We start from the raw sequence: 26,678 nt of genomic DNA on the forward strand, positions 1-26,678 counted from the left end.
AGGAGGTGGCGGTCCACGCCTTTAATCCCTGCACACAGAAGCAGGCAGATCTCTGTGAGTTCAAGGCCAGCCTAGTCAACAGAATGAGTTCCAGGAGAGGCTCCAAAGTTACACAGAGAAAAAAAGAAAGAAAGAAAAAAGGTAGCAAGTATGCTTAACCACTGAGCCCCCATGCCCAGCTTTTAAATATTTATTTATTTATTATTTATTATGTGTACAATATTCTTTCTGCATGTATGCCTGCAGGCCAGAAGAGGGCACCAGACCTCATTACAGATGGTTGTGAGCCACCATGTGGTTGCTGGGAATTGAACTCAGGACCATTGCTGGGAACTGAACTCAGGACCATTGGAAGAGCAGGCAATGCTCTTAACCACTGAACCATCTCTCCAGCCCCCCCATGCCCAGCTTTTATGTGGGTGCTGGGATTTGATCTCTGAACGGCAAACATTCTTACTCGTTGAGACATCTCCCTAGCTCATTTTGTCATTTTCAAGGCCAAAGAAGCTATAGGTTGCATTTGCTTGATGGGGTCAGTGTATTTCATTGACTTAATACAGGACTTAGATTTCAGGGTTAGCAATGACAGCCCTTATTTTCTGAGCGCTGAACTCAAGAATTTCCTGGACTGAGTTTTATCTGCCTCTGACTTGCTCTAGGGGAGAAAAGACTCTTCAGAAATAAGAGGCAATAGCTTAGGAAGACTTTGAAATCTTGCATTGGTGTCTAGGCTACTTCCACATGCATACTGGGCTCAGAGTCCCTAGGTTTTAGACTTTCTGCTGAAACCCGATGTATATAAAATTTAGGAGGGTCCAGTTCTCCAAAATCAATTAGGGAGGCCCAAGAACCCCGAGTTCTCTCAGTTTTCCTCGTGTTTGGAATACAGATGAAGCACTAGTCGCCATCTTGCTATCAAATGCTAGGCAAGCAGCCACTGGCGTCGTTCGGTAACCACGGTGACACCCTGGCTTCCCACTCTTAAAGGCTGGAAACTACAAATCCCGTCAGCCGACTTCCCCTCCTGGCTCTCGAGGGCTCCAGATTTCAGTCGCGACTCTACGCAGGGACCCGCGGGAGTTGCTGTTCGCCGCGTGTTCTCGCCTTGCAGCGCACGAGCCTCCAGAACTACAAGTCCCGTGAAGAAGCGGAGCGCGCACGCGCTGTGCCACGCGTCCTCCTCAGCACCCCGACCCCCCCTCCCGCCCGTGCCAGGAGGTGAGAGAGGGCGGGGGAAGGAAGAGGAGGCGGGATCGGGGCGCTGCGTTGGCTGCGGCCTGGCACGAAAGGGGCGGCCCCGGCGGAGAGGAGACCCAGTAGCCAGGGCGATTATGGACCCGGCAGAGGCGGTGCTGCAGGAGAAAGCGCTCAAGTTTATGGTGAGGAGATGGTGCGGGCTGGGGAATGGTGGAGGAGGCGGCGTTGGCGCATCGCCGAGCTCAGGCCTGGGTTGCCCGCTCACCGCGGGTGGGGGCAGTGGGACCTGGGGCCAAGGCCGGTGGTGGAGAGGCGGAGGGAGGGACTGGACTGGAGCTCGGGGGAGGGGGCAGGAGGGTGCAGAGGGGACCCTGGGGTGGGGGCAGCAGCTCCGCCATCTTGTGGAAGAGAGGCCAAGTGACAGTGGGAGCGCATTCGAGGTGGGGGCCCCTGGCGGCGCGCGGGGCCCTGGAGGGAAAGGGGCGTGGGGACAGTTACTGAAGAGCGGAGGAACCTGGGTGGAGAGACGCCTGTGGACGCTGGCAGGGGCCTTCCCGGTGTCAGGGTTACGGGTAAGGCCTGGGAGAGGAGGTGCATTCAGGAGTGGGGAATAGTGGGGAGCTCAGAATAAAGGCAAGACAGACACTGGGGGCAGGGCTGGGTACTGATGGGTTTAACGGTGAAGGGGGAAAAGCCCAGGCTGGGGGAGGCAAGTAGTTTTGTAGAAGAGCTGGGAGGATAGCTTTTTGGCTAAGGGCGGAATCCCAGTTGGCCAAACTAATGTTGTCAAACTCTGGAAGAGAACAGGCCTTGAGTAGAAGATAAGGACTCAGACCTAGAGCTCTGGTGACAGTCCCTGGGAGAGAAAGGCACTGTTGACTGTAAGTCAGAATTACAAATATCAAAAAGGAGATAGATACATGCTTTGTTTTGCAGGGGAGGCAAGATTATAAGAAATGTAGGTACAGGCAAATAGGGACAAATTTAATAACCAATAGGAGAGAAGGCAAAACAAAACTTAGGCCTTAGGTGGTAAGGCAGTAAAATGTGGAGGCCAGGTGCTGTTTCACTTTCTGGGAGAGGAAAGGCCTTGGGGAAATGCTAAGAGCCGTTAGAAATTCTAGAGAGGATGAGGAAAGAGGTAGAAAATACGCCAGGGTTAGTGGTTGCCCTGAGCTAGAGGTTTAAGCAGAGTGTAGGCATTGCATTTTGAGGGTATGTTTAGACCTCTAGACCCTGTTTCTTTAACTTTGTATGGGGCTTTTCCTTTGCTGTGCTTGTGTTTAGCAACCTGGGTTAGGTTGATATTTGATGCTTTTAATCTGATGCTTCTTGGATATCCTAGGTGTAAACCAGCCTCTGGTTACATCTAAAGACGATGGGATGCATAGATTTTTTTTTTTTAGCTTAACAGGTGGTCCTAGGGACTTTGGTATTATTTGCAATTATGTCTTTGTTTTTCAGAAGTAATTGTAACTCATCATTCCAAATAGCATTCTTTTATTGAATAGTTGTTTTTCATCTTTGCCTAAAATGCCATAACAAATTAGATAAATATAGACACCGACTCAGTTTAAAATTAGGTTTTAAATTGCCCCATTCATATTTATAGAAGCTGGTCAAATTTAAGTTTTTATTTTGGGGGCTGGAGCAATGGCTCAGCATTGCTGCTCTCCTGGAGGAGTCCCTACACCCACGTGGTGGCTCACAGTGGTTTGTAACTCCAGTCCCAGGGGACCCTCCACCCTCCTGGCCTCTTTAAGCTGAAGGCTCACAAGTGGTGCACAGACATTCATGTAGACAAAACATCCGCACACTTAATAAATGAATAAATACATTAAAAAGTTTTTGTATTAATACCTTCAAAAACATCTAACTAAAGTTTGTCATTAACAAAATTCTATTGAGCCTAAAGGTATTTCTTGCCGTTCTGGCTTGTGTTGACATTCTAAAATATTAAGAGACCCCCTTCAGCCTGGCATGGTGGCTTACACTTCATAATCCAGCATTAAGAAGCTGAGGCAAGTCAGTCGAGGTGGCCCATGTCTTTAATCCCATCATTTGGGAGGCAGAGGCAGGTGGATCTCAGTTTAAGGCCTGCCTGACCTGCAGACTGAGTTCCAGGACAGCCAGAGTTACATAGTGAGTCCCTGTCTCAGAAATACAAAACAAAACAAAAAACAAAAAAAGAAAAAAGAAAAGAAGAAGAAACTGAGGCAGGAGTGTTACCATGAGTTTAAGGCCAGCTTAGGCTATAGAATTAGACCCTGTTTCAAAAGACCATAAACAAACAAGCTGAGTGTGGTGGTGCATGTCTAGAATCCTAGCATTTGAGAGACTGAGGCAGAAGGATCTGGAATTCGAGACTAGCAAGTTAAGGCAGCCTGGGCTACTATCAGCAAAGAGACCTTGAAATTTGGGGACAGGGAATGGAAGTCAAAGTTGCTTTTATTTCTTCAGTCAGTTCAACATGGATTCAGGAAGCGCTCAGTGTGGTTTTCCACGTCAGAGGGTTGACTTCCAGTACAATCTTGATAGTCAGATTTATGGAACAATGTATGGAATAAAGGGGCATTATGAGATCACCCCTTTTCGCTCCTGTAAGTCTCAGCCTAGGAAGGTTCGGAACTCCTTCAGCTGTGCTTTGTGCCAGTGAGTTAGGTGTTGAGAATGGCCTCCAGATTGAGTTAAGAGCACTTGGAGATGGCTCAGTAATAGCTCGTAGCTTCGAGGGTACCACACATTATTGAGTGTGGAGCCAGTCACTGGAGAAGCCAGTTTTTCTTTAATTTTTAGTTACTTTTTGACCTTGCTATTGTGACTGCTTTTTGAAGCAACTTGAAGAGAGTTGCTAAGAGTGACATCCCAATAAGAGAAGCAGAGCACAGAGATTTACTTTCCTCGTTTGGCTCAGCCATAGCCCTATTATGAATCCAAGTAAGTCTCGACTTTCCCTTCGTGGCATTACCCTACTATATATAACATGTCTGCCTGTTCAGACTCAATTTTAAGATAAAGAAGGCATTGTATTTGATTGTATCAAATAGTTAATGCATAGTGCAAAGTGGAAGGGTTATTCGTTTAGTCAATTCTCTTTTTTTAAATTTATTTATTATGTATACAATATTCTGTCTATATGTATGCCTGAAGAGGCCACCAGATCTCATTACAGATGGTTGTGAGCCACCATGTGGTTGCTGGGAATTGAACTCAGGACCTTTGGAGGAGCAGGCAATGCTCTTAACCACTGAACCATCTCTCCAGCCCAGTCAATTCTTTTAGTGAAATTTTTGGTGTTTTTCCTCAGTTGTTAATAACTTTGGTACAGTTTTTTTTTTTTTTGACAAGGTCTCTCTGTAGCTTTAGCTGTCCTGGAACTTTCTATGGAGACCAGGCTGGTCTTGAACTCACAGAGAACTGCCTGCCTCTGCCTCCTGAGTGCAGGAATTAAAGGCGTGTACCACCACATCCAATTCAGTTGAAAAAAATTTAATGTTAAATTTGTTGAGAATGTCATCATGGAATCGAATATTGTCATGAATTTACTTAATATCACATTAATGTAGCACTTTGCTTACAATAAATTGTTATGCTACTACTAATTTCAAGTAGACTATTCATACATGTTTTAGACTTAACACTTGTCCTACAGTACTTAGGAAAAGTAGTGTAAGCTGATTAACTTGTGAAAGCAGATAAGAAGAAAGCAGTAGTTTGCATTAAACAGTCTGTGTGCTGATGTCTCTCAGCTTTAGCAAGTCCTAAGGGCCTTTCTTCAGCCAATAAAAGTATAGAACCCCAGAAGAGATAAGGACTGGAAGAGAGCCTGAGCTGCAAAATGAGAAGGATGGAGAGGAGCTAGAGCACATGGCTATTTAGGACTGTATGGGGGAATAGAAAGATATACTAAAGGATAAATTGGTTTTGTTCCAGAAATAGGATAAATGTATTCTTTTCCAGCAGTCCCAAGATCAAGTGGGGAAAAATAATTTTAAGACATTTTGTTTCAAATAATGATCCAATAAGCAAAATATCATAAAGAGGCGAACATTGCTAATATGACACAATCCTATACTCCTTACATGTAGGAGGCAGAGACAGGAAAATGATGAGGTTGAGGCCAGACTTTGAGTTCAGATAGGGTCCAAAGCCTGCTTTTTCCTGTGCAAACCTTTGAGTATAGTGACTTGTGCTCCAAGGAAGAGTAGTGTAGGAAATAGGAAGTCCTTTTGTGCTAGATTTGAAGTTCAAGATAGGAAAACGTAAAGAGAAAGCCTAATTGTGTAGTTACGGTTGAGTACAATCAAGACTAATCTAAAATCAGCTGGTGGGGATGGAGAGTAACTTCTACCTATTGTAGCGAAGACTAACATTAATGAACAGGAAGAAAAGAATTCCTGGGGGCTGTCTTTTGCCTGCTGCCATAAATGCTACTCTAGTTGGGTGTTCGGGCTACATGTACAAATGGAGATCAGTTGAGTTTGTGGGCAATAATACAGAATGCTTGGGAGGTGTCTTTGTTTGAAATGGACTTCTCAAGAAATTAGGAGTCTCTCCTGCATCAGTTGCTTCAAAGCTAATGCAGTAGGAATGATACTAGGTGTGCTTTAGTAGTCTCATTTCCTGTGTGTGCCTGAGGTCAGCCCCAGGTGTCATTCCTCAGGAGCCGTCCATCTTGTTTTTTGAACCAAGAGTCTCTCTCTGGAGTATGGGGTTCACCTAGCCTAGTAGTTAGGATGAGTGGCTTTGGGGGGGTGGTACCATGGAATGTTTTGTTACCATCTCTCCAGTGCTGGGATTCCAAGCTTGAACCACCATATCCAGTCTTCAGGTTTACAGCAACCACTGTCCCCACTGAGCTGCCTTCTTAGCTTTAGCCTTTCTTTACTTACTTGGGAAACTGTCTTAGGGTTGTCATTGCTGTAAAGAGACACCATGACCATGGCAACTCTCATCAAGGAAACATTTAATTGAGGTGGTTGCTTACAGTTTCAGAGGTTCAGTCCATTATCATCATGGCAGGGAGCATGATGGTGTGCAGGCAGACTCGGTGCTAGAGCCAACAGTCCTGACATCTTGACTTAGAGGCAACAGGAAGTCGATGGACTGTCACACAGAAGGAAACTTGAGCAAAAGAGACCTTCCCCCACAGTGACACACTTCCTCCAATAAGGCCATGCTTTCTCAGTAGGGGCCATTTTCTGTCAAATCACCACAGAAACATAGATTTTTAAAGTGTTTAAAGACAAATTGTATTTATTTTTTGTTTTGTTTGAGACAGGTGCTTTCTGTCCTTTTTAAAAAATTAATTTATTTTTATTTTATGTACATGGTGCACTGCCTGCATGTATGTCTGTGTGAGGGTGTTGGATCCCCTGGAACAACTTAGACAGTTGTGAGCTACTATGTCAGTGTGGATGCTGGGAATTGAACCTCTGTCCTCTGGAAGAGCAACCAGCCTCCTGAATGCTGGGATTAAAGGTGTGTGCCACCACCATCCAGCAAATCTCCAGAATTTTACAATGGATTTCTTTAAATCAATGAGTTTGATTGCAAGTTGCATGGGCTACATTTGAAACCAACTCTATTTGTCAGTTTCTCTTTATCCTTTTCCTGTTACTTATTTGTTTACTAAGACAGGATCTCCATGTGTTGTTCAGAATGCTCTCAAGTTCTTGGTCTCAAGTAATCCTGCTTCAGTGTCTTGGAGCTCTCAACAGTGGGTACCACGTCTACCTTTCCAATTTAGTGTTCAGAAAGTTTCTTTTCTGCATCCTTTTACATAAATATCAGGATACAAAATTATAACAATTTTTTAAATTTGACAGACTCTCGTATAGTCCAGGCTTTGAGCTGTCTTTGTAGGTCAGAATGACCTTGAATTGTCTTTTTGCTGCCTACACTTTTCATATGCTGGCTTACATGTGATCACATGTGGTGCTTAATTATAATTCTTTGTGCCAATTTCCTCACTTTGGGTTTGTAAAAGATGTTTTTAATAAATTAGTGAAAGTGAACTAATTAAGCCGCACTTGGTGGTTCAGGCTGGGAAGCTGAGGCAGGAGAATCTTAGATTTGAGGACAGTTTGGGTTACAGAGTGAGTTCAAGGCCAGTTTGGGTGACTTAGAGAGATTTTGTCTCAAAAACTAAAAAGTGTTTCATGGAGCACTTGTTTAACATGTCAGGCCCTGAGTTTAACCCCTGGTGTCTGAAGACAGTGACTAGAAAGAGTGAGTTATTAAATATAAAGGGAAGATGTTATTTTGAAAGATGTTATGTTATTTGCTGTTAGGAATTTTTTTATTGCCTAATTATTGAACTTTCAGAAGAGACCACTTGTTAAAAGAGTCTTTCTCTGCTAAAGGTTGTTGAAGGAGGCCGCTTTCATTCCTGGCTGCTCAGCCCCTAAATAATCACACAGAAACTATATTAATTAAATCACTGCTTGGCCTATTAGCTCTAGCTTCTTATCAGCTAGCTCTTACATATTAATTTAACCCATCTCCATTAATCTGTGTATCGCCACATGGTAGTGGCTTACCTGCTAAAGTTCAGGTGTCTGTCTCCGGTGGGGCTACGTGGCTTCTCTCTGATTCTACCTTCTTCCTCCCAGCATTCAGTTTAGTTTTCCCTGCCTACCTCTATTCCCTGTGCAGGCCCAAGATAATTTCTTTATTAACCAATGGTGTTCATAACATACAGAGGGGAATCCCATATCAAAAGGGAGACAGGACATTATGCAAAATCTTGGTCATATATAGATAAAACCTCCAATAAAAATAGGAGTATTAGGAAAGAAATGTCTTTGTGGTTTAGGATGTAGCTCCAGGCAGATAACTTGCTTAACATGTGGAGAGCTCTGGAGTGGACGCCCAGCTCTGTAAAAGCAACTACAACAATTCCCCCATAGTCTTTGTTATAGCCAGATACTTTCCAATCTTATTCTAGGGATACTGTAGTTAGCACAGAAGTCCTTTTGACATATGAGAATCTGTTGAAGGTAAAATAGAAAATGTTTACCGAAGTTTAACAATTTAATAATAACTCAGACAATGAAAAGCAATGTAAAAACTAGAGTTTGGTCCCCAGCACCCAAACAACATTCCCTTATCCTTAACAGGTCAGTTTTGGCATCCTAAAACAGGCAATGGAGGCTCCAAAGTCTATGAGAAAGGTGTCAGCCAGTTTTTTCTACTGGCCACCTTGTACTTAGGGGGATCTCTAGATGGATCTCTGAATAGAGGAGCCTGATGCATATTCCCTTTAATTTCACAAAGCCCAAAAAGAGAACATGGCTCAGATAACAAAAGTAACCTAGGTAGATTGAATTAATGTTGAACTAAGAATATGGTTGATCTCCAAGGTACTATCACCTTAGTGTATTATTATTTTGCTTTATTCTCTCAATAACCCAGTGAGGCAGATTCAATACTATTATTTCTGTCATTTTTCATACAATAACTTGTTCAAAGTTACTCTGATAACAAGGAGTCTGAGATCAAACCTGATTCAGAGACTCCCATAGTGTACTTGTGTGTGTGCACATGTGTGCGTGCGCGTATGTACAGAGGCCAGATGGGGGATTATTTACCTTCTCCCTGTTAAACAGGGTCTCTCAGAATTTAGAGCTTGCTATTTTTCATCTAGACTGTCATTCCAAGTCCGAACAGTTCTCTTACCTCTGTCCTACCCCAGAACTGGAATTCTAAGGTGATAACAGGCTTGCCTGACTGGAGTTACAGGTAGTTGTGAGCTGTCCAGTGTCTGGGAATGAAACCCTTGTCCTCTACAAGAGCAGTACCCCGCCCCCCATCAATTGAACCTTGATGTATATTACTTTAAAAAGCCTCATATTTATTTCCCTTTCTGACTCTGCTTGTGCCTTCAATACTTTCACAGCAATTTTCTGCTCCTCAGTAGGTAACCCTTGATTCTGTCATGGACATAGCACACATAGGTCCTGCTGACGTGCTCCTTTGTTTTAGACAATCTCATAAAAAACTTTAGGTCTTACGTAAGAACTGTAGGCAGAGACTGCTTGTTCCTTTCTTGGCTAGCTAGACGCAAATAATAATACAGAAACTATATTAATTACAACGGTGTTTAGCCAATAGTTTAGGCATATTTTTAGCCTTACATCTTAAATTAACCCATTTTTATTAATTGATGTATTGTCACGAAGCTGTGGCCTTTCAGTAAGGTGGCTGGTGCCTTTCTCCTTTGGCAGCTACAAGGCATCTCTCTGACTCCGCCTACTTTCTCTCTATATCTCTGTTCAGATTTCCTGCCTCTCTTTACTAAGCCATGGGCTGAAACAGCTTCTTTAAAACCAATGGTAGTAAAGCATATTTATAACATACAGAGTGGAATCCCACATTAAAGAACCCTCAGAAGTCTGCCTGGGCACACACTGTATGCATATTTTGGTGCTTTCTCAACCTTCTTTGTTTCAAGGTAAAAAAATCCTATTGTCAAGGGTTCAAGACAGTCTAGTTTTGTTAGAGGCCTTATTATTATAGGAAAGCCTTCGACAGACCACTCTGAGTGCCTCCAAGAACCTTCCTCAGAAGAGCACAGTACAGGGCTGGAGAGATGGCTCAGAGGTTAAGAGCATTGCCTGCTCTTCCAAAGGTCATGAGTTCAATTCCCAGCAACCACATGGTGGCTCACAACCATCTGTAACGGGGTCTGGTGCCCTCTTCTGGCCGGCAAGCATACACACAGAATATTGTATACATAATAAATAAATATTAAAAAAAAGAAGAAAAACCATTTTTTTAAAAAAAAAGAAGAGCACAGTACATGCTCCTAACCACTGAGCCATATTTCTAGCCTACATTGCATTATTTTCTTGTTAGGTGGTAACCTTAGTGGAATAGTTACTGTCTGAACTTACAGGTATGTTTTCTGATCATTTGAATTATCCATGGGAATTTGAGATGTTGCAGTTGACATGTATTAGCACATGCTATGATATATTTTTCTTCAAAACAGCAGCTTTAGACTTGCTGCTCAGGATGTCCTTACAGTTTTGATTTCACTGCCTCCCTTCTGAGTGATGGAGTCATAGGTGTGTGCCACCATGCACCCTTTACAGAGTACTGAGATCAAACCCAGGGTTCTGTTGCCCTAAGCAAACACTCTAGCAACTGCTACATCCCCAGTTCTAGTTATTTCTACTTAATAGAGAACTATAAAGTATGTTGAGCATGCAATAGATGTTATCATAAACTTGTGAGCTTTGAGGGGTTATTTAATCTAGATGGGCTTCATTGGGTGACTTTTTTTTTTTAACATGCTTGGAATTCAGAAGGAAAAGGCAGTGACTTCTTAGAGAAAGCCCTTCTCAGTCATAAGAATGACAGTGAACTTGGTTGATCAAGTGTCTTTCAATCATTGCTTGTGTATAATAACTGCTAAATATCATTGACCAAAGCCAGGCACATGATCAAGATGTAAATAAAGTGGAGGAAGGAATAATTTGCATGTAATCTACATTAATAATATATTTTTTCTCCCAGCACTTGGGAGGCAGAGGCAGGCGGGTCTCTGTGAGTTCCAGGCCAGCCTGGTGTACAAGAGCTAGTTCCAGGACAGGCTCCAAAGCTACAGCGAAACCCTGTCTCAAAAAACAAAACAAAACAGAACAAAAAAAATAGAGTCCCAGCATTTTAAAAGAGGTATTCATTTTGTGTGTATTTGCACCACTTATTTGCAGTTCTTGTGGAGACCAGAAGAGGGTGCTGTATCACCTGGAACTGGAGGTCAAGACAGTTGTGAGCCACCTGACATGGGTGCTAGGAACTGAATTTGAGTCCTCTGGAAGAGTAGCAAGGTGTTTTTGTTTGTTTGTTTGTTTGTTTGTTTGTTTAAATCAAGCCATCTCTCCAGCCCTGGTATCTTTATTTAGTTTTTTTTTTTAATTTTACTTTTCTCTCTCTCAGTCATTCAGTCTGTCCCTCTTTCTAGTGCTGTAACTCAACCTTTGCACTTAATATGCATTAGACAGGTGCTCTACCACTGAGCTACATCTTCAACTTCGATATTTAGATTTTTAAACTCTTCTTCATCCCCTCCCTCTTCCCCTTTTTCTTAGATTTGGCACAAATACCTTTACCCATTGGATCATCTTGCTGAATTTTGTTTGTTTTTGTTTTTTGATACAGGGTTTCTCTGTGTACCTTTGGGATCTGCCCTGGAACTCACTCTGTAGACCAGATTGGCCTCGAACTCACAGAAATACGCCTGCCTCTGCCTCCTAAGTGCTGGGATTAAAAGCATGTGCCACCACTGCCCCCTGTTTAATTTTTCTTTAAAGGTGTTATGTAATCCTGGCTAGCCGTAAACTCATTTATGGTTGAGAATGTCCTTAAACTTTTTTTGGGGGTGAGGGGTACGCTTTAAGACAGGGTTTCTCTGAGTAGTCCTGGCTGTCCTGGAACTCACTCTATAGATCAGGCTGGCCTTGAATTTACAGAGATCCACCTGATCCTTGAACCTCCCGTGTTCCCTTAAGAAGTACTGAGATTACTGCCAAGAGGCTCCTGCTGCCCTCCCTCTCTCTCTCCTCCAGTCCTTCCCTCCCTCCATTCCTTTCTTTCTTTTTCTTTGTGTGTATGTGTGTTTGTGTTCAGATGATCAAGGATCACAGGAATTTGTATTTATTAGGCAAGTGGTCTACCACAAAGTCATATCCCTTAGGTTCTTTCTTGCTCTCTTTTTAAAAAATAATTTTATGAGTATAGCAGAATATCATTAGGAATCATTTCATGGACTTTTTTTTCTCTGTGTATATGTTATGGCTGTCAACTTGGTGTTTTTTTGGGGGGGATTCCTAAGAATGGGAGTGGGTGTATCTCTTGACTCTTTTACCTCTTCTTGGGACTCTTTTCCTCTTATTGGGTTGCCTTGTCCAGCCTTGATATGAGGGTTGTGCCTTGTTTTGTTTCATCCTGGTTAGCTGTCAGTCTCTTTGAGAGCTACTCTTTTTTGAAGAGTAAACAGAGGGAGTGGATCTGGGGGAGACTGGGAGGAGGAGAGGGAGGGGAAACTGGTCAGAGAGAAGAATCTATTTTCTATTTTTTTCCTGTTTTTGAGACAGGGTTTATCTGTGTAACTCTGACTGTCCTGGAACTTCTTGAACTCACAGAGATTCACCTGTCTCTGCCTCCTGAGTGCTAGGATTAAAGACGTGTGCCACCACTGTGAGGCTGAGAATCTATTTTCTTTTTTTTTTTTTTTTAAAGATTTATTTATTTATTATGTACACAGTGTTGAGCCTCCATGTATGCCTGAAGGCCAGAAGAGGGCACCAGGTCTCATTACAGATGGTTGTGAGCCACCACGTGGGTTGCTGGGAATTGAACTCAGGACCTTCAGAAGAGCAGTCAGTGCTCTTAACCACTGAGCCATCTCTCCAGCCCCTGAGAATCTATTTTCAATAAAAAATAAAATAATTTTATTGAGATCAGGCATTCTTTCTTTTTCTTTTCAGACTTTTCTTTCTTTTTTGAAAGACTAGCTTTCACTATGTATCCTTGGTTGTCTTGAATTGACAGAGATTAACTTCCTCTGCCTCCTGAGTACTGGGATTAAAGGCTTTTGACCACCATGCCTGGCCAGACCATCTTGGTATGTGATTCAGGCTAGCCTAGAACTCACTAAGTAGCCAAGGCTGGCCTTGAACTTTCCATCTTGCTTCAGTTTCCAGGTGCTTGGATTACAGTGTACATTCCCAGGCCTACGCTCTATTTCCCATTTTCTTTCCCCTGTTCCAGTTGCTGCACATCCTTGGAATAATCAATGTGACGTAGTGGAGTGCACCCCCACCCTCCCCATACAGGGTTTCTCTGTGTAGCTCTGGGTGTCCTAGAACTTGCTCTGCTCTATAGACAACTGTTTGCTTCTCCTTATGGAGTGCTGGGGTTAAAGGCGTGTTCCACCACTGCCTGGCCAGTGCAGCTCATTGTAGCTAGTCTAGTGGGTGAATGCTGCTGTTGTACTGTTTTAATTTGCCCTTCTTTGGCAACTGATGTAAACAAGTACCTTTCCAGGTTCCCTGACTTTATAGGCTTCTTTAATGAAGTGTTTAAGTCTTGAACTTTTTTTTCCCTGTTGGATTGTTTGTGTTTGTCTTACTGATTTGTTCTGGTTTTACAAAAATACAAATCCTTTGTCATATTTTTGGTATTTTTAAAGAACAGAATGTTTTGTTTTCAGATTTTTCACTTGAGGGACCAATAAAAAATATATTTTTGTACTTCCTACAGAGTTCACAGGGTCAGCAGTTTTTTCTTTCTACACACTAATATGTAAAAAGAATGAATAACGGAGAATACAGCTTTGCAGTAGAACACTTGCCTTAAGTGATACCCTAGGTTCTGTCCCTGCATAGCAAAATAAATAACCAAAAGTAAAAGAATGGCAACCATTAGCTCTATTATTTTTAAAAAGAAAATGCTTTAATGGTCATTTCCCAAATATGAAGGATATAACCACAGAATAGAAAAAAGTGTAAACATTTTTAAATTAGGTAACTTAATGTCCATCTTTGCACATTGAAGCAGGCAAGGATATCCAATTCTTTTCTTCCTGTTTAAAATTTTATTTAGGTTACTAATCATTTGACTTTTAGGTAGGGGGTTTGTCCTAGACTCTCTGGGTTAGATTCATTCATTCACAAGGGTCCCCAGATAGATAAAGGGATCCTCAGTGAGTAAAAAGCACTTTATAAGTAGGATGACCTGAGTTCAGTCTCCCATCCCTGGAACTCATGTTAAAAAACCTAGATGTGGTGGCCCCATTGTAATGGTGAGATGGGAGTACTGAGCTTGGCAGACATGAAAGACCCTGTCTTAGCAAGACGGAAGGAGAGAACAACTTCTGACCTCCACATGTGCACCAGGTCATGTCTGTAGGCGGAGTCTGCTTGTTTATTCCTGGCCGCCCAGATCCGAAATAATCACACAGAAACTATATTAATTTCAATACTGTTTGGCCAATAGCTTAAGCGTATTTCTATCTAGCTTTTACATCTTAAATTAGCCCATTTCTATTATTTTATATTTTACCACAAGGCTTGTGGTTTAGTGGTACCAGCGTGGGTGTGTTTTTCCTCTGGAGGCTAGTGGCTTCTCATTGACTCTGCCTACTTTCTCCTCTCTCTCTTTGCTTGGAATTTCTGCCTTGTTTTATTTTGTTAAGCCATTGGCTGAAAATAGCTTCATTATTAACCAGTGGTAATAAAAAATATTCACAGCATACGGAGGGGAATCCTACATTACTTCCCCTTTTTTGTCTAAATGAAAAGGAAGGTTTTAACTTTAACATAGCAAGATTACATACAACAAAACAGTTATCTAGCAAGTATAGTTACAATATTTATATATAATTTATCTTTTATCATAACTAAGGAAAACTGTAACTATCTATTCTTCAACTCCATCAAAGACTCCAGAAGGCTATAATATTATCTTAGAAAATAGGAAGTACATTATAAGCACCTTCCAAAACTCTAGAATTGATAGAGACATATTGCTGCCTGGACCATTACCCAAAATTCTTCTGTAATATTGGGGCACCCATCATCAGCCTATAGGCCCATAGTATCTGGCAGACTTTTCCATGAAGCAGGAAATTTCAAAGACAGTTGCACCTATATTGGCTGTTTGTTAGTCACTTTCTTCTGTGTTCTGCAGAATGTCTGGCAGACTCTTTAACGAAGCAGGAACCCTGAAGGACTGTCTTGCCTTTAGGCAAGTTCAGCAGTCATTTTTCTGTGGGTCCTGCATGTCCAGTCATACAGTATAATATCAGGCAGTCCAGGAAAGAGCAGTTTCTTGCCCAAATGACTAGCAAACTCCATAAGGAGCCTCTTCTATGCCCACCATCCTCTAATAATCCAAGTATATTGGTGCTTCCAGGAGCAGATATGCCTCCATGAAAACTCCCAAATTTTTAAAACAGTTTAAATGCCATATTCTTTTAGTCTTTGAAAGGTTTGAAGAATACCTATCCATCTGAAATATATCTCTGTACATCTAGAAAAGTAGCTAACATGACTAAACCTTGAGTATTATAGATGGCTATTAACCTCTATTTCTTAATTAGCATTACATTTTTAAATGAGCTGCACAAATACAGTACCTTACTCAGGAGCAGAAATATACATATAACAAAATTGACCTTAAATTTGTATCAATAGACCAAAATCCATTCCAGTGCAAAGTGTTCATCTCTATACCATATCCCCCTTTAAATGTAAATAGGCATTTATAAACAGTATTTGGGAATTTTGACATAGTTCTCTCCATACTATTTCCTGCTTTTTGTTGGGCAAAGTAGTTTTGGAGTTCACAAAGACTTTTTAGTGGATCTTGGTCCATCAAACCACATTAGTCTGGAAGGAATCCACTGTTTCTCATCTTTTGTGGAAACAAAAGTAGAACCCTCTTTTCCAAAGCAACATAATTTTAGACTCAAATTTTGAAAGCAAGATACCTTTAAAGTATATATGTTGGTTTAGCTTAGCGACCCGTACAATGAAATGTCTCTCTGTACTTACCTCCTTCACAGTCAAAAAATTCAAAGAAAACACAATAATACAGACTCTCTGTTATATTACATCTTTACGTGGTTTATTTTTCTTTATTCCTTTAATCTATGACTGACTGTACTGTGTCTCTTCAAAGACTTTGTTTTTTAAAATTATTTCTTTTTATAACTATCTACAATCTTTTTCTTCTCTCTCTCAGGCCCACGTACATTTATCCAACACTGTGACCTATTTAGAGGTCTTTTCCATCTGTATTTGTCTTTATTGCATATCTGTAATAATTTTTTGACTAGGAGCGCTTTTTTTTTTTAAATGCTAAGCGGCCAAGACTAGGACCAACTCCGTGGTCTTGCCTGTTGGCTCCTCTGCCTACAATTGCCCACACAAAAACATGCACAGACACAGACACTAATCTAAAAAAAGAATTAGAAAATGTGTGAGGGAGGCAGACGAGGTTAAGATGGTGCTTTGTGAACATTCCACCAGCTCTTGTTGACTTATAAGATGATAATATGAGATTTAGAAGCTGGAATACTGGCAAGAGAAGGCCTCCGGGATGGAATTGGATATGGCTCCAGGAATGCCTTCCTTTCAGGCTGGCCAGACCCATTTCAGATGTCTACCTACAGATGTAAACTACTAAGTTGTGTTATTTGTAAGTATGTGCCATAGAAAGCTAATGCAGTCTTCCAACGGAAGATACTTTAATTGCTATGCATGTGTGTGCACGTGTTTGATTGTGTGCACATGTGCATGTGTGTGCTTTGTTGCCCAGGGTGGCCTGGAACTCACTGTCTTCCTACCTTAGCCTTTTAAGTAGTTGGAATTACAGGTGTATAGCACTGCACCTACCTTCCATTAACATTTTTTTTTTCAAGACAGGATTTCTCTGTAGCTTTGGAGCCTGTCCTGGAACTAGCTCGTGTAGACCAGGCTGGCCTCGAACTCTGCCTGCCTTTGCCTCCCGAGTGCTGGGATTAAAGGCGTGCATCACCACCGCCCAGCTCCATTAACATTTTGAGTCAGTCTCAGATACATGTCATTTCTTCCTGAAACATGAAGACTAAATAGTTTTCTTATGATCACTAAATACTGTAATATGCATTTTATACAATCAAAAACACTGTGTAACTCTGAACATCAAAATTTGGAAATCAGGCTGGGGAGATAGCTCAGTGGATAAAATGTTAGCCAGATGAGCCTGACTATCTGACTTTGGGTCTCCAGAACACACATAAAAGCTAGATTCAATAGCATGAATGTGTGTAATTCCAGGATGCCTATTTAGGGGAGATGGTAGGTAGAGATGGAATTGCCAGCCTGGTTATGGTGCTTTGAAAGAAAATGACTCCCAAAGGTAGTGATAACTGTTAGGAGGTATGGCTTTGGTGGAGGAAATGTGTCTTTGTGGAGGAGGACTTTCAGTATTCATAATATGCTCAAGTCATGCCCAGTACCTCAGACCACTTCCTATTGCCTGAATGTCAAGATGTAGGCCTCTCAGTTCCTGCTCCAACATGGTGATAATGGACTAAACCTTTGAAACTGTAGGACATCCAGTTAAATGTTTTTCCTTTATAAGAGTTGCCATGGTCATTGTGTCTTTTCACAGCAGTAGAAACCCTAACTAAGACACTGGTGTTCCCAACAAAAGAGACCCTGTTTTGAGGAAGATGGAGGGTGAGGACTAGCATCCAGAATTGTGCTCTGAAACCCACAGAAGCCATGACACACATATACATACATTCATACATACATACACAGATGGACACACACGCACAGATATATATCATACACATTTAAGAAGTTGGAAATGAACATGTTGTAGTACAGATACAGATTTGGCCTTCAGACCTTATTCAGATTCTGCTCATTCCAGTAATAGGCTTTGTAACAAAAAAATTCCAGTTCAACCAGGTATGATAGTACATAACTTTTGTTTTTCAAGCCAGGGTTTCTCTGTGTGGCCCTGGCTACTCACTCTGTAGACCAAGACTGACCTCAAACTCAGAATCTTCCTGCCTCTGCTGCTTTAATCCTGAGTGCTGGCCACTTTAATCATGAGTGCCGGGACATTTGACTTAATGGGAAACACCTTTTAATCTAGCCCTCAGGAGATTAAAGCAGAAGGACTGCAAGTTTGAGGTCAGAGATCATCGTGGGCTGTATTTGTGGGGTTGAGACCATTCTGAGCTCCAAAGAAATATCGACTCTATACATTGAATAAAATCGTTCTGACTCTTTAGTCTCTTTCAGTCTGGAAATGTTCTTATCTGTTCTCTGACATGGCTATGGTACTCTTGAAAGTGATGGGCTCAGCTGCTCTGATGGTTCACACCTATCATCCTAGCATTCAAAGATTCTCGGATAGGTGAAGTGTTGCAAATTTAAGACCAGTTTGTGAAACATGATTAAATCTAGCCTAGCCTAGGCTAAGGAATAAAGTCTTCACACACACATGCCCCATTGTATAGAAATGTGGATGGGTGGGCACACACATAACAGTTTGAGGAGGGTGTCAGTTATTTTCTATCACTGTTATTCTTTTGAGGTAGAATCTCTTTTTGAACTTGAACCTCACTTTTTTTTTTTTACCTATGCTCCAGCAATCCTGTATGCACACCCTACACAGCACTAGGGTTATAGACTCTTGTGAGACCACTTCCAGCTTGTTACGTGGTTGTAGAGATGCTCACAACCCAGGTTTTTTTTAGGTTGTTCAGCAAGTGCTTATAAATACTGAGCCATCTCTTCTGAAAACTTTTATCTTTAAAAGCAAAGAGCCAGGTGTAGTCGTATATGCCTGTAATCCCAGCACTTGACTATCTGTATTTGTCAGGAGGACCAAGAGTTCAAGGCTAACCTTGACTACATAGTGATGTCACTATGCCAGCCTATGCTATCTATACAAGACACATTTCAAAGTACAACCCTACCCAAAACTAACAAACACCTCCTTCCAAAGACAACAAACCCAAACCGAACAAGGAAAAACTTGGTTTCAGTTACATGATCAGTGTGTTGACGTTTCAAACACTACTCCTGGTGTTGTTACAGAAGAATATTAGCTTATTGTTCCAGCCCATTGATATATTTTTCACTAGACAATACAAAGCCTAGAAGCAGGCTGGTAGAGTAGCCCACTCCTAATCTCATGCTAATGTCTACATTTGTCTTTTTGAGAAGATGAGAAAACAGTTCTTAGTCCCCAAAATTACCTATTGTCATGACCACAACTGCCATAACCCAGTCTCCTTCTGGGTCTCTTATTCCCCACCAGCAGCTCCAGCTTCCTTAAGCCCCAACCCTTACATGCTTCATCTCTTGCCCAGAACTGAGATTTGTTTTTCTATTTATTTGTTTCTTTTATTTTTGAGATAGCATCTCCTGTAGCTCAAGATGGCTTTAAACTTGCAGTATAGCCAAACTTGATAAGTAGCTGAGGATGATATTGAACTCCTGGTCTGTCCTGCCTCTCCCTTCCAAATATTGAGGTTATAGGTATGTACGATCACACTGGGTTTAGAACAGAGATCTTAACACTGTTGAGTTTTATAATCCATGCAATAGTAATTTTAATTATTTATTTATATATTTATTTTTTGAGACAAGGTCTCTGTAGCCTTGGCTGACCTGGCCCTCCCTATGTAGACTAGGCTGACTTAAAATTCACAGAGACTTCCCTGCCCTTGCTTGGAGTGCTAGGTTCAAAGTAGAAAGGTGTGCACCACCGTACCTATAGACTTTATGTAATTTTCTTATTTGAGACATGGTAGTAGCTCAGATTGGCCTTGCTCATTGTCCTCCATCTCAGTTTCCCAGATGTTGGGATTACAGATGTGTGTCAATACATCTGGCATGCAAATATTTTTAAAGAGTTTGTTACTGAATGTCCATGATCTTTCAAGGTTGTGTAAGGTAAACTTGAGACTTGTATATGAAGCTTCAATACAAAAAGCCATTATCGAGGTACATATCGAGGATGAGAAAGAACCACTTAAAAATTTCCACCTCCTCCCATTCTCCCATTTCCCTCCCCTTCCTCCACTCTCCCTCTCTCTCCTTCTCCAGTCCTAAGAGAAGTCAGGGTGCCCTGCCCTCTCCATCCAGGTCTAAGAAGGTGTGCATCCAAACAGACTAGGCTCCCAAAAAGCCAGTACATGCAGTAGAATCAAAACCCGGTGTCATTATCATTGGCTTATCAGTCTGCCCTCATTGTCAGCCACATTCAGAGAGTCCGGTTTGATCACATGCTCGTTCAGTCCCAGTCCAGCTGGCCTTGGTGAGCTCCTTTTAGATCAGTCCCACCGTCTCCGTGGGTGGACGCACCCCTCGTGGTCCTGACTTCCTTGCTTATGTTCTCCCTCCTTCTGCTCTTCATCTGGGCCTTGGGAGCTCAGTCCAGTGCTCCAATGTGGGTCTCTGTCTCTATCTCCATCCATCACTAGATGAAGGTTCTATGGTGACATGCAAGATATTCATCAGTGTGGCAATGGGACAAGGCCAGTTCAGGCACCCTCTCTTCTGCTGCCCAAAGACCTAGCTGGGGAAATCCCCTTGGACACCTGGGAACCCCTCTAGAGCCAAGTCTCTTGCCAACTCTAAAATGGCTCCCTTTAGTTAAGATATCTTCTTCCCTGTTCCCATATCCACCCTTCCTCCATCTCAACCATCCCATTCCCCCAGGCTCTCCCCAATCCTCCCCTTCTCCCTTCTCTCTCCCCATCTCCCCTTCCCCCCAATCCACCCCCACCCTCATGCTCCCAACTTTTGCCCAGCGATCTTGTCTACTTCCAATATCCAGGAGGATAAATATATGTTTTTCTTTGGGTTCACCTTCTTATTTAGCTTCTCTAGGATCATGAATTATAGGCTCAATGTCCTTTGTTTATGGCTAGAATCCACTTATGAGTGAGTACATACCATATTCCTCTTTTTGGGTCTGCGTTATCTCACTCAGTATTCTATTTCCATGCAAAATTCAAGATGTCATTGTTTTTTTACCACTAAAGTGTATATGTGCCACACCTTTATCCATTCTTCTATTGAGGGGCACCTAGGTTGTTTCCAGGTTCTGGCTATTACAAATAGTGCTGCTATGAACATAGTTGAACAAATGCTTTTGTAGTATGATTGGGCATCTCTTGGGTATATTCCCAAGAGTGGAATTGTGGGATCCTGAGGCAGGTTGACTCCTAGTTTCCTGAGAAACCACCACACTGATCCACTTAAGTTTTTTCTTGTAGTGTCTTTTGTGCTTAGTTTGAGTATTTCTGGCTCAATAAGTATTTATTTTAAGAGTTTCCATAGGTGGTCAAGTTGACTTTGAGCTCATAGCAGTCCTCCTGCCTCATTGTTGAGTGTTGAGATCAGGCATATATTCCCATTCCCATTTTACAATGATCTTGAGCAAGATGGCCAATATCTACTTATCTTCTGTTCCTGGTCGTGCAGAGCAGTGTACGACCTTGAAAAACTTGCTTATTTTTGGGAACTACTTCAGAAAGTCAAGGTAACCTTTCTCTTGAGTTATATACTTGCTTGGCATCTACTGCATTTCCCATGATAGAAAGCAAAAGTAAGTGATTGGTAATTAAATGTTTAGTGTTTATTTAGTTGGTATTAGCTTGAGGTTAAGCTTGTTTAATCAGTGAATATGGAAGAATTATGCTTTGTACAGTCTGAGTGCATGCTTGTTGATGATTGGTATGTTACTCTCATTTTATGAGACTGGAGCATAATTTCCTTTTTTAATGATTGCAGAGTTTTACAGTTACTGAATCTGTTTTGATGGTGTTCCTTATGCCAGTCCTTTCTTTGCTACCAAGTCTCAGTTAGGAAATAGCCTCCTCATTATAACTTGTTTGCATGGGAGAATATAAACCACTTGGAAGCAGTTTTCGGTAATTTATTGCTGTAGAAATAGATTGTCAGGTGGTGGTATTCAGGCTTAGTTTTTGTGTAATTTAGAAAAGGTGACTTAAGTAGAACATTTGGTGTATCTTTTTTAAATTGGAGTTAATTATAATGACAGTTAATTATGAGCTCCTTTTTATTCTCAGAATGTTGCCCAACTGTAACAAATTTGGCACGATTTGAGTTAAAAACAGACAATTTAAAAGTCAAATGAATCAGTTGAAAAGAATCCTGCCTCTTCAAATTCAGTCTCTAAGAGCTTTTTTCTTTTTCTTTTCTCCCCCCCCCCCCCACTTTCTCTCTCTCTCTCTCTCTAACCTGCAGTCATTTCCAGGCATGGGATTTAGAAAACCACAATGCACAGGGTGTGATGATGCATACTTAATCCCAGTGCCCAGGAGACAGAAGCCTCTATGTAGCAAATTCTAGGCCATCCAGAGCTACAAAGTGAGATTGTGTCTCAACAATATGAACAATGGGCGTGGAGGTGGGGCAAGGAGCTGCAATGGATGATTTTTACTTTTATTGGAGTTGAGAGTACAAACTTTTTTTATTGATACTTATTGAGCTCTACATTTTTCTCTGCTCCCCTCCCTGTCTCTCCCCTCCCCCTTCAGCCCTCCTTCAAGGTCCCCATCTCCCAATTTACTCAGGAGATCTTGTCTTTTTCTACTTTCTACGTCCCATAAAGATTAGATCTATGTAAGTCTCTCTTAGTGTCCGCATTGTTGTCTATGTTCTCTGGGATTGTGGTTTGTAGGCTGGCTTTCTTTGCTTTATGTTTAAAAACCACCTATGAGTGAGTACATGTGATAATTGTCTTTCTGTGTCTGGGTTACCTCACTCAATGATGTTTTCCAGCTCCATCCATTTTCCTGCAAAATTTAAGCTGTCGTTATTTTTTTCTGCTGTGTAGTACTCCATTGTGTAAATGTACCACATTTTTCTTATCCATTCTTTGATCGAGGGGCATTTAGGTTGTTTCCAGGTTCTGGCTATGACAAACAAAGCTGCTATGAACATAGTTGAACACATGTCCTTGTAGCACAATTGAGCATCCTTTGGATATATACCCAAAAGTAGTATTACTGGGTCTTGAGGAAGGTTGTTTCCTAATTTTCTGAGACAGTGCCACACTGACATCCAAAGGGGTTGTACCAGCTTGCATTCCCACCAGCAATGCAGAAGTGTTCCCTTCCCCACAACCTCTCCAGCATAAACTGTCATCAGTGTTTTTGATTTTGGTCATTTTTACAGGTGTTTTGATTTGTATTTCTCTGATGACTAAGGATGTTGAACATTTCCTTAAGTGTCTTTCAGGCATTTTAGATTCCTCTGTCAAGAGTTTTCTGTTTAGGTCTGTACTCCATTTTCTTTTTTTTTTTTTATTGGATTATGTGATCTTTTGGTGTCCAATTTCTTGAGTTCTTTGTATATTTTGGAGATCAGACCTCTGTCTGATGTGGGGTTAGTGAAGATCTTTTCCCATTCTGTAGGCTGTCATTTTGTCTTGTTGACCATGTCCTTTGCTTTACAGAAGCTTTTTAGTTTCAGGAAGTCCCATTTATTAATTTTTTCTCTCAGTGTCTATGCTGCTGGCGTTATATTTAGGAAGTGGTTCCCTGTGCCAATGTGTTCACGTGTACTTCCCACTTTCTCTTCTATAAGGTTCAATGTGGCTGGCTTTATGTTGAGGTTTTTGATCCATTTGGACTTGAGTTTTGTGCATGGTGATAGATAGGGGTCTATTTTCATTCCTGTACATGTTGATATCCAGTTATGCCAGCACCACTTGTTAAATATGTTTTCTTTTTTCCATTTGATATTTTTTGCTTCTTTATCAAAGATCAGGTGTTAAGATGTGTGGATTAATATCCGGGTCTTCTATTTGGTTCCATTGGTCCTCCTGTCTGTTCTTATGCCATAGAGTAGAAACTTTTTATGAATTTGTGAATCACCTTTGTCTGTGTGATAAGTCTTCTAAATATGATCTTTTTAAAAAGTTATTTCTATTCCATGTGCATTGATGTTTTGTCTGCATGTGTGAGGTTGTCTGATTCCCTGGAACTGGAGTCACAGTTATGAGGCGCCATGTGTGTGATGGGAATTGAACCCAGGTTCTCTGGAAGAGCAGCCAGTGCTTCTAACTGCTGAACAATCTCTCCAGCCCCTAAATGCAATCTTTTTATCTGACACAAACTTTATCAACACACTGTCTAATTCTTGTTATTTTCTACACGATCATCTAAAAAGTATGTTTTAGAGAGAAGAGCCTTGCTATATACCCATGGCTAGCATGAAACTTGCCTAACTAGACTAGCCTGGTGATCCTCCTGCTTCTGCTTGCCTGGTAGTTTAGGATCTCTACTCTACTATGTTGACAGGGCTGGCCTTGGACTCACAGAGCTCCTCCTGCATTTGCTTCCCCAGTATTGGGATTAAAGGCATGCACCACTACATCTGGCTGTATTAGGTATTCTTAAATATATCTTAACTGTACCACATGGAGAAAATTGTCATAATCGTTTGACAGTGTTTATCTTTAAAAAGCTAGAAATGGAAGAATGATAGACAAGTTGAGGTTTCCCTTTCTTGTTTGGTACTGGGCTGAGAACCCCGAGCTGTGCTCATTGGGCACGTGCTCTAGTACCGAGCTAAATCTCTAGCCCATGGACCCTTCTCTGTCAGAGTCTTTAAACTGTAGGTTCATTACACAAGAGTTCTGTCACGTCAACTGAAACATGGATCCAGACATATTATAATTATACGACGGAAGCCCGAATAAGACACGTATTTTTTTCCTCAAAGAAGCTTCTTTAAATGGTTTTGCTAAGTGTAAGAATGTTCTGATGATTATCTTTTTAATTAAAATGAGAAATCTTTGTTTAAAGTGGCATTTGTTTTTTTTTTTTGTTTTTTGTTTTTTTTATGGCCTGTTACAGTCTCTGTAACAATCATTTCCTAAGTCTGAACGTTTTATTTCCAGGAATCCATTTATATAAAACTATGTTTAGACTTAATTAAGGAACGATTCTTTCAAAGCTTGTAAATAGCCAGGAAAAAAGGGACCGGAAATCCAACTGACATTCACATTTAACAAAATGACTGTTACAAGGTATGTAATAAGCCATAAAAATACAATAAAGCCCTTTTTATAAGAGTTCATATTTTTTGATCCTTGTTTTCAAAGGTATTTAAGAAAAATATCAAAGCTTCACACAGTGACATCTGTGTTGAGTGGACCAGTCAGTGGTAACTTCTTTGGCTGAATGATGCAGCTAACTGATGATGCAAAAGTCCTACCTGTCTTGTTCATGCTTTCTTTGAAATACCTGTGACTGGGCTAGTTTAGATTATAATGCAAATTAAAAAATAAGACCTGGTTCCCAGGTTTTACTTTCTAGACATCAACAGACATTGAATAACTTGCTTAACTGCTTTGAGTCTCATTCCCTTATCTGGAAAGCACTGATACCATCACCTACTTTTTGTGTCAAAGAGCTGTTATGATGATAAAGGGAAACTTTAAGTATGAAGGTATTTTGTAAATTATAAAGGGCTCTCAGTATCTAAAATAATGTTTCCCATAAAGAAGGACTCTATATAACACTCCTCCCTCTCACAGCCCCAGCGATCATATAGGCTGGTTGTAGACTTGTGTAGTGAAGCTGGTCTTGAACTCCTGCTCTTCCTGTCTCTGCCTCCCAAGTACTGAAGCTATAAGTATGTGCTTCCATGCCTTTTACATTCACTTTCGACTTACCAGCATTTACAGTTTATATTCGAATTAGCTTCACCGAAGCTTCAGAGAGAATCTGTATTACTGTTTCTTTTTCATCCTTTTGTTTTTAGAAACAGCTTAGACAGGCTTAGAACTCAGATGTGTGTGTGTGTGTGTGTGTGTGTGTGTGTGTGTGTGTGTAGTAAGTTGAGTTTCCTGGGATAGACGATCATCTGCTTAAAAACAATGAACACACACAAAAAACAAACATAGAAGCAAATCACATCATGTGTTATGTCTCTTTAGTTTCTGCCAATTTACAGTAGCCCCTCAGCATGGTTTACTTACAAAATTAACATTTTTCTTTCTTTCTTTTTTTTTTTTTTTTGGAGCTAGTCTCTGTAGCATATTCTGGCTGATCCTGGCAGTTCTCTTTGCAGCCTCTGTCTTTCTGAGTGCCAGGATTACAGGTGTGGACCATTACCCTTTGCGTCTGAAATTCCAACTTTTCTTGTGAGTTAAGAGTAGTTTTACAGAATGACCCATATCTGAATTGTCTGGTTCTTCATGATAGATTTTGTTTAAGAATTTTTAGCAGAAATGTGTTCTTAGTGTGCTGTATATGAAGTTGGGATGATGTCACCTGTATTTGGTGACTCACAAATGTGTGTAACTCCAGCTCCATGGGGGAATCGAAGACCTTTGACTTCAGGCGTCTTTACTCATATTTACCCCCAGATAGACATGTAAACATAACAAAAAATAAATCTTACTTACATTTATGTGTGTGTTTATGAGAGTGTATGCCATGTGTGTGAGGTGGTTGTGGAGGCTAAAGATAGTGTTGGAATTAGAGCTGGTTGTGAGTTGCTGCACATGTGTGCTGGGAACCAAACTCAGGTCCTCCGGAAGAACAAAAGTATTTTGAATAATTGAGCCATCCTCTGGCTCTAACTTAAAAACCTTAATTGACTTTCGTTGGTGATTCTGGAATTGGGCACCAGTATTCTATAAAAAGAGACTGAGTGTTCTGATGAGCTGAGTAAGGAAGCCTGATTTTTATAGGGGTAAAAAAGGCTGAAGGAAGCAGAAACATAGTAGAGAAATGATTATTTGTTTCAAAGTTATTTTCCTTACAGGATTAAAATGGACTTTCTTATCTTGCTGAAGCTCCTGGTCTTTTGTTGTCAGTCTGTCTCTGTCTCTCAACTAAAAGGCCTGAGTTTTCCTATGTATAGAACTCCTGTTCCTCCTACCGCTACCCTCTAGTCCTGGGATTACAAGTAGGT

General features: G+C 41.2%; 1 protein-coding gene across 11 annotated transcripts in view; it reads left to right on the top strand.

The window, feature by feature from the left end:
• The first annotated feature begins 1,189 nt into the window (after positions 1-1,189).
• Btrc (beta-transducin repeat containing E3 ubiquitin protein ligase) overlaps positions 1,190-26,678 on the top strand; it is a 179,591-nt gene continuing 154,102 nt past the window's right edge. For 3 of the 11 annotated variants that reach the window (XM_075974211.1, XM_075974214.1, XM_075974215.1), the window contains exon 1: positions 1,219-1,379. In XM_075974211.1, coding sequence (XP_075830326.1) covers positions 1,332-1,379 — 48 coding nt within the window. In that variant the 5' untranslated portion in view covers positions 1,219-1,331. Of the gene's footprint in view, positions 1,380-1,567; positions 1,770-26,678 lie in introns of those variants that run through there. The other 8 variants (XM_075974210.1, XM_075974209.1, XM_075974218.1 and 5 more) reach the window with 8 other exon arrangements.

The sequence above is a fragment of the Microtus pennsylvanicus genome, chromosome 5 (genome assembly GCF_037038515.1).
Source record: "Microtus pennsylvanicus isolate mMicPen1 chromosome 5, mMicPen1.hap1, whole genome shotgun sequence".
Classification (NCBI taxonomy): domain Eukaryota; kingdom Metazoa; phylum Chordata; class Mammalia; order Rodentia; family Cricetidae; genus Microtus; species Microtus pennsylvanicus.